General features: G+C 39.2%; 1 protein-coding gene across 1 annotated transcript; it reads left to right on the top strand.

The window, feature by feature from the left end:
• Nucleotides 1–208: 208 nt before the first annotated feature.
• On the top strand, nt 209–8,142 carry LOC140562365 (uncharacterized). Its single transcript, XM_072687942.1, has 5 exons — nt 209–467; nt 4,315–4,341; nt 4,487–4,844; nt 6,983–7,563; nt 7,832–8,142. Exons 1-5 carry the CDS (start codon nt 209–211, stop codon nt 8,140–8,142), a joined length of 1,536 nt encoding a protein of 511 aa, XP_072544043.1.
• Nucleotides 8,143–8,434: the final 292 nt, after the last annotated feature.

Here is an 8,434-nt window from a genome sequence, read left to right as displayed (position 1 = left end):
TGCCGGTTTATTCAAAGAAACTCACGGGGGCCGAAGAGAATTACGGGGTAGGGGATAGGGAGCTCCTGGCAGTTACGATGGCGCTAGGGGATTGGCACCATTGGTTAGAGGGTGCTGCCCATCCTTTATTGGTTCTCACGGATCACAAGAACCACAAGAATACCTCCGTAAGGCCAAGTGTCTGAACACCCAGCAAGCTAGGTGGTCCATGTTCTTCGCCAGGTTCCAGTTTGCGATCTCGTATCGTCCAGGCTCCCGCAATACTAAGGCGGACACTCTCTTCTGCGTTCACCAGTCGGTGGATGAGGGAGAGACCGCTCCTACACCGATCCTGCCATCGAGTGCAACTGTCGTGGCAATACAGTGTGACCTAGACACAGAGATAGCCGAGGCCCTCAAATGCACCACCGTGCCCCCTTCATGCCCTATTGTCTGGGCTCACGCTTCCCCGGCGGCAGGTCATCCAGGTGAGTCCCGCACCCTAGCCCTACCGTTATATCGGTTCTGTTGCTTGGGTTCGGTAGCGGTTCCCTCAGCTCTGAAGTCACGTAAGTTCAGAAACACCTGACTAGTGCGGTCTTTGTGTTTTGGTTAGCGTTATTAGTTCTGACTTCTCCCTGGCACGCTAGCCTAGCCCTCGTCTCCATTCAGCCACATGTGTGCTCTTTTGTTTGCCCAGTTTACATTGTCACTGTTATATTTCTGTTTAACGTTCATCCCGTAACTATTGCTGCTTTATCTTGTGTTCTGCCCAGTTTATTTTGTTAATAAACTCTCTCGCTTTGGTCCATCCCCTGCAAGTGTTCACCCTCATTTTTGTCAGTCCCAGTGGATCATGACACTTACTAGCATTTGCATAGTGCAAATAGATACCCGTATGCATCAAAATTAGTTGGAGGGTCTGCAGTCACTTTATATATGCGTGAAATATATATAAAAATAATAAACCCACCCTTCATGTTTGATAACTGAATTGCAGCAAAAAGGGTTAACACATTACTAACATGTTAACCTGTTACTGACAAAGATTAATAATCTTACCAATTTCCTCCTGTAAGGCACTCTCTTTACAAAACCAGTCATGTATTAGTGATTTTATTTAGTGATATAAACGCAGCATCGCTACTGTTGCGCTTAGAGGGTAGATTACACTTTTCTTGCTGAAACATCCTGACAATAGTGCACTGCAGGAGTCTAGCCTTGAGGTAATAAAAGCATGCATCAGTTTTTTCTGCATCATGCAGGATAAGGCTGTTCTTAGCTTGGCAATGTTCCAAATATGTAGAAAAGCTGTCAGAGTAATATTAGTTATATGTTGGTAAAATTATTCAGTTATGACACCAATATTTTTAGCTGCCAGAAATAGCAGATAAATCAGCCAAGTTTAACACTAAGTCTGATAATTTATTTCTCAAAAGATTCAAAAGGAGAACCTCTGTTTTGTTACTATTTAGGAGAAGGAAGTTTCATTCAACATTTAACATTTCAGCATTTCAGGCAATTTACATAGTCTTCAATATATATATTTTTTTATCTAAGTTTGTCATTTGGGTTGTTGTGTATGCGTAATAATAGAGGTTGACGTCATGTACAGTACCAGTCCTAAAATAGAGTCTTATGGGATTTTATATCACACTTTTGTATCATTTGAAGATACATAATTTATCTTTAGAAAACTTATAGCAGGTCAGATTTAAACCATGTTTGGGCTGTTCCTGTGATGAGCCATGTTTTTTAAAAGTCAAGGTCAAGTAACACCAACACGGAGATGTATCCTTGACCAGAGATCAAAAGTTTAATAACTGCTAATTTAACAGTTTAAATACATGACTTAGGCTAAGGGACAAGGTTACTATTTTTACAAGAGGTTTGATTATAACTTGATTATAAGTATTTCTTTTAGTATTTGTGAAGGAATTGAATCCAGTGTACAGGTTGTACAATTTGCAGAGGAGATTATTTTCTCTATTTCTGGCTGTGGAAATGGGTAGCAAGCTTCTATATCAGCCACACCAGATGACAGACAGATTGGATTTAATACTATGGATTGGATTTGTTGTCTGATATTTAAAATTCTATTATTAGAGTCCATAAAACATTGCTGGTAAAAAATAGTTGGAATATGAGGTTCAATATCTGCCAGATTTATTTTTTTAGTAAGTTTCACTTCACTTCATTGTTTTATTAAACTCAAACATCTTTTACATGATCACTAAAATAATCCATAAATCCAAGCTATCAATATACAAATAATCAACAACATCCCAATTACGAGAATTAATACATTAACATTAGCAGCATTACTTTTTTCCAAAAAATATTACTTAATACCTCCTATGGGATGTTCATTAGGTACCATCACTATTAGAAAGTACTAATAAAACCTAATACTACTAACACTACTACTAACACTTTTTTACATGCTAAGTTTAGCCCTTTGTGTTCATTTTGTAATGTAGATTTTTGCTCAGTGTATTTTTGTTGTACTTCTAATCATCATCATTATCATTTCCTTTATTGTTTGGTGTAGTAATAGAAACTTAGTCACCAATTAAAACTTAAGATTATGCGTGACAATTTCCTGTAATATTTAAGGGAGTTTGAGACTTTGTATTCGTAAAGGTTACAACAAATAAAATGATTTGTTCTGAAACTGTTTGACATTCTGTGATCTGTACAAATTTTAAAAAGTACACATAGCTAAAAACAGAATGAATGGCTTACCTGAGGACCATAGGTTTTGCTACTGCAAATTATACATGTCTGGGCTTATTGATTACATTTGTGAGAAGAAGACAATTGTGTAAATGTATTCATATTTTTGCTGAACTACTACTACTTTAATTACAGTAATTTTATTCCAATTTTGCTTAGTCTAAATTATGTTATGATTATGCACTGCATTTGTGCTAACATCCAGATTATTTATTTTTGTCTATGGACAGCTCTTTTCACACAATGACAAATGTGCTTTTTTTCCAACAAGATAAAGGCCCCAAGCTTTTATGATATTAAATATCCTGAAGCAACATTTTTTAGTATGTTGTTGGACGTAATATTTAGTTTTGTTATCTTATCTTTTCATATTTAATGAAAACTGATTTGGAATTTCACTAAATTAATTAAATTCAATAAATTAATACTACATTTCTATTAGATATGCAAGGAAATTAGCTCCTATTTGAGTGTTGTGTTAACTCCTCTACAGAGTTGGTTCCTAAATAAGCCATCAGCACAAGCACAAGCATTTTAACTACTTGGGATCGCAGTAGCATGGGAAATAAAAACAGTAAGTTATTCTTATTTGTCATTAAAAAGGGCATCACAATGATTTCAGATAATGACATAATTCATATGATGGACCAGTGATATTTCAGGCACTCTAAATCATATTACCTAAAAACATATTCACCCCCTTAAGTGTTTTCTTCTTTTTTTGCTTTTGTAAATTGAATCATGGTCAGCTTTTTAAATGTCAAAGTAAAGTCTGCAAAGTAGACTCCCCGCAGCATAATGCTAGATGGTGTGTTTGTGGTGATGTGCAGTGTTTAGTGTCCACCAAACATATGGCATCAAGTCTGAAAGCCATCAGATCTGAAAACTTCTTCCAGTTGACCTTGGAGTCTTCCACATGCCTTTGACTGAACTGTAATTAAGATATAATTTAAATTTGAATATTTATTCAACAGTGATGTTCTCTGGTCTTTTATACTACAATCACTCAGGACACATTCACAGCATTTAGGTGATCTCCATTACACTAATCTGAGACTACTAGCACCAGTTGCCTGGACCTCTGTTGAATTAGGTCAGCCACTTTTATATTTCTGTAGTCACATATTTTACATTGTGGATTTTTATTTAACTGGCATTACTTTGTAGAAATATTTTTTTCACTCTGACATTATGTTTTTTTGTAAACAGTTAAAAAAGCCAAATTATACTGACCACGACTCACCCATTCACTTGAGGGAATCAAACCTAGATAGGTAGTGTTGGTCACAACACAACCTCTTAACTAAGTGAGCTTGTGTTTAATAAGACCCCAAAACAGAGGTGACAGGACTAAAAGCAGGTAGAGGCAAATGGAAAAAAAGCTGAGGTGGGCTTTGAACCCATGCTGAGTGGATACTGGGAACAGCTCAAAAGAAATGAGTCCGGGGAAACGGCGGGGAAAAAGAACAATGATTGCTTTAAAAAGTGAAAAGAGAAAAAATGAGCTAGTCGATTGTTAAATAAAAACGAATTGATGTTTAAAAAACAAACTGTAAATAGTATTCAGTGTAATTTAGTTTGTTTTAATGTCTTTAGCAGGAACATACGATGTCTTGGATGAGGAAGGTGAGGCTAATAAATGCTTTGAGGAATCATTTGAATTTTAAACTTAACATTTCTGTTGCCTTGCAATGAGATGTAAATGTGCTTACTTACTCACTTGTGAGTGCTACCATTTTGTCAAAGTATTTGGTTTACTCTATTCTTTTAGATGTCAATGACCCGCTTTTCAAGGAGCTGCATCTTGTGATCACTGGATGTCATAGTTCTGGAAAGAATGATATAGGAAATGCCATTTTTAGAAAAAAGGTGTTTACATTTTTTACATCCTTTAAAAAACGTTATGTCAGGAGAGAACGCACTGTGTTCGGAACAAAAGTAACTTTGGTCCGTGTTCCTGGTTGGTCAGGAGAATTGAATTTGCACCCAAAGTACCGTGAGTTAAGACAGGAGATTAAAGATGCAGTGAGCTCATTTGAAAAGGGACTTCATGCAATCATTCTGGCCATTAAAGTGAACAACACTCTTACAAAAACAACACAAACTACCTTGGAAAAACTCCTTGCTGAAAGCCATCACCGGACTGAATGATTACAGGCCTGTCGCCCTGACCTCTGTAGTCATGAAGGTCTTTGAACGCCTGATCCTAGCCCACCTGAAGTCCATCACAGATCCCCTGCTGGACCCCTTGCAGTTTGCGTACTGAGCAAACAGGTCTGTCGATGATGTGGTCAACCTGACCCTGCACTTTATCCTGCAACATCTCGACAGCCATGGAAACTACGCTAGGGTTTTGTTTGTGGACTTTAGCTCGGCCTTTAACACTGTTGTGCCGCAGCTTCTTCAGGCCAAACTCTCCCAGCTGTCAGTGCCAGACTCCATGGGTCGGTGGATCGTGGATTTTCTGACAGACAGGAGACAGCAGGTGCGGCTGGGGAAGCACACTTCAGACCTCCGGACACTTAGTACTGGAGTCCCTCAGGGTTGTGTTCTTTCACCCCTTCTCTTCAGTCTCTACACTAATGACTGTCTCCAAAGATCCAGCTGTAAAGATCCTGAAATTTACAGATGACTCCACTCTGGTGGGCCTCATAGCCAATGGTGATGAGTCTGCCTACAGAAAGGAAATTGAGCAGCTGGTGTCCTGGTGCAGCAACAACCACCTGCTGCTAAACACAGAAAAGACTGTAGAGATGGTGGTGGACTTCCGACGCAATCCACCCACCCTTCCCCCCCCTCCACATCAACAACACTGCAGTATCAATGGTGGAGTCACTCAAGTTCCTGGGCACCACCATCTCCAGAGACTTGAAATGGGAGAAAAACACCATCTGAATGATTACAGGCCTGTCGCCCTGACCTCTGTAGTCATGAAGGTCTTTGAACGCCTGATCCTAGCCCACCTGAAGTCCATCACAGATCCCCTGCTGGACCCCTTGCAGTTTGCGTACTGAGCAAACAGGTCTGTCGATGATGTGGTCAACCTGACCCTGCACTTTATCCTGCAACATCTCGACAGCCATGGAAACTACGCTAGGGTTTTGTTTGTGGACTTTAGCTCGGCCTTTAACACTGTTGTGCCGCAGCTTCTTCAGGCCAAACTCTCCCAGCTGTCAGTGCCAGACTCCATGGGTCGGTGGATCGTGGATTTTCTGACAGACAGGAGACAGCAGGTGCGGCTGGGGAAGCACACTTCAGACCTCCGGACACTTAGTACTGGAGTCCCTCAGGGTTGTGTTCTTTCACCCCTTCTCTTCAGTCTCTACACTAATGACTGTCTCCAACCACCTGCTGCTAAACACAGAAAAGACTGTAGAGATGGTGGTGGACTTCCGACGCAATCCACCCACCCTTCCCCCCCTCCACATCAACAACACTGCAGTATCAATGGTGGAGTCACTCAAGTTCCTGGGCACCACCATCTCCAGAGACTTGAAATGGGAGAAAAACACCATCTCTATCATCAAGAAAGCTCAACAACGAATGTTCTTCTTGAGACAGCTCAAGAAATTCAACCTGCCACAGACCCTGATGATCCAGTTCTACACAGCGATCATCGAGTCCATTATCACAGCCTTCATAACTGTCTGGTTTGGTTCCTCCAGCTCACTAGAAAGAACCAAACTCCAGCGCATCATCAGGACAGCAGAGAGGATCATTGGATGTAACCTGCCATCACTTCAGCAGATCTACACCAGCAGGGTGAGGAAGCGGGCTGGCAAGATTACATCTGACCCCTCACATCCTGGACACCCCCTCTTCCAGACACTCCCCTCTGGTAGAAGACTGCGATCCATCAAAACCAGCACAACACGCCATGCTAACAGCATCTTCTTCAGAGCTGTAGCGCTCCTCAACCACAGTGGTCACCTCCCACTGTAAACCTCAAAACATAAAACTGAACTGTACCAAACCGGACTGAACAGCTATTTTGCACTCTGCCTATTTGCACTATGACTATTTGCACACCTGTACAGATGTTCTTTTCTGTAAATATATTTTCCAGCTCTTTATTACCTTTAGTACTTCTTACTTTTTTAATTTATCCCCTACCCTATTTATTGTTTAGTGTCATTTTCCTTTAGTTTAAGACTGTGTTCTGTGTTTTTTGTTACTTGTCATACGTGTTGCTCTCACCAAGACAAATTCCTTGTATGTGTAACATACTTGGTGAAATAAAGAGATTCTGATTCTGATTCTGATTCTGAAGAGTATGGGATCACACCATAATCATCTTCACAGGGGGACACAAACAGGTCAACATTGAAGATGCCATCAGTAAAATGAACATAAAACCCCTAATTGAGACATGTGGTAAAAGATACTGTGTACTGCAGAAATCGATCAGTTTTGATGAGAGTAAAAAGCTAATTGAAAACATAGCACTGATGATTGCAGAAAAAGAAAATGTTCCACTACATTTCTCTGTGGATGAAATTGAGAAAAATGATGAATCACGTGAAAAGACCAAACTTTTACAAAGATTGAAACAAAAAATCCAAAAACTCAAAAGACGTAAGACAAACTCAAGAGTCGAGAGGACTGAGTCAATGATGGACATATCCCGGTTAGAAAATATTATGAGAATACACGAGGGTCTTCAGAGAAAGGTTTTACATTCTGATCAGCCTGATTGTGAGACAAGAAACACAGAAAGAGAAGAGAACACAATGGAGGCAATAGCCGAAATCCATCATACAGAAGCATCAGCACTGCTGGGTTGTACTGAGATGACATCTTATAATAATCCAGCCCAAGATGCCATTGAACTACAGGATAATTTCCAGTGTAAGTATCGATAGCAGAAATTTATATTATGAGAAAATCTTCAATTTGTATAAAAAAGTCTGTTTGTATTTATTCCACTGAACACAAGGGGCAATGTTAAGTGTCATTAATCTCATGAGGGCATAATAATTTAAATTATCCCTGCTTAGCACTCCAACTAATACTTCAATTACTTTAGATTTATCAAGATAATTCTTGACTCTCTCGCTCTTTGTTTATAGTCATAATGCCTTATAATTATATCACATTTATTTATGTGTTTAATCAGGTAACTCCAATGTACCCACTTTTGATCTTCACGGCTGGCATGACTGTCTTGTGGATATCTTGGATGACTTAACTGTGGAACAGTTTACTAAAATGAAAAACAAGGTATGCAATAGGAAAGACAGAATTCTTAGAGGGCATGTGGAGAACACAGACAAAGACGAACTGGCAAGGGTCATGATTCAACACTGGGGTGAGGATAATTGCATCATCTACACAAGGGATATTTTAAAGGATATTCCAAGGAATGACAGGAAAATAAAAAATCTAATTATGCCATTCTTGCAGAAGATTGGCCAATCGTGGTCATAAAAGAGATTCTATTAATTTAAGTGTAGATTAAGAATCTTATCATAATGTGGCAAAAAAAAGTCTGGGCACCCCTGGTCGAAATTATATTCATTTGTAAATCTGTCACATTTGCAAGGAGAGGCTGGATGTAATTGTGGGTAGGCTTTATTTAGGCAAACCAAGCATTACATTACAATGTCTAAAATATGTATATAAAAAATATGACAAGATTCCCAGAAGGCTTAGCAAGTTAAAGATGACACATTTCTTTAATATTTATTAATTAATACTTAGAAATATTATTATTTTATAG

Source organism: Salminus brasiliensis, chromosome 9 (genome assembly GCF_030463535.1).
Source record: "Salminus brasiliensis chromosome 9, fSalBra1.hap2, whole genome shotgun sequence".
Taxonomy (NCBI): domain Eukaryota; kingdom Metazoa; phylum Chordata; class Actinopteri; order Characiformes; family Bryconidae; genus Salminus; species Salminus brasiliensis.
Note: the sequence above shows the minus strand (reverse complement) of the source record. Positions and strands in the feature narration are given on the sequence as shown.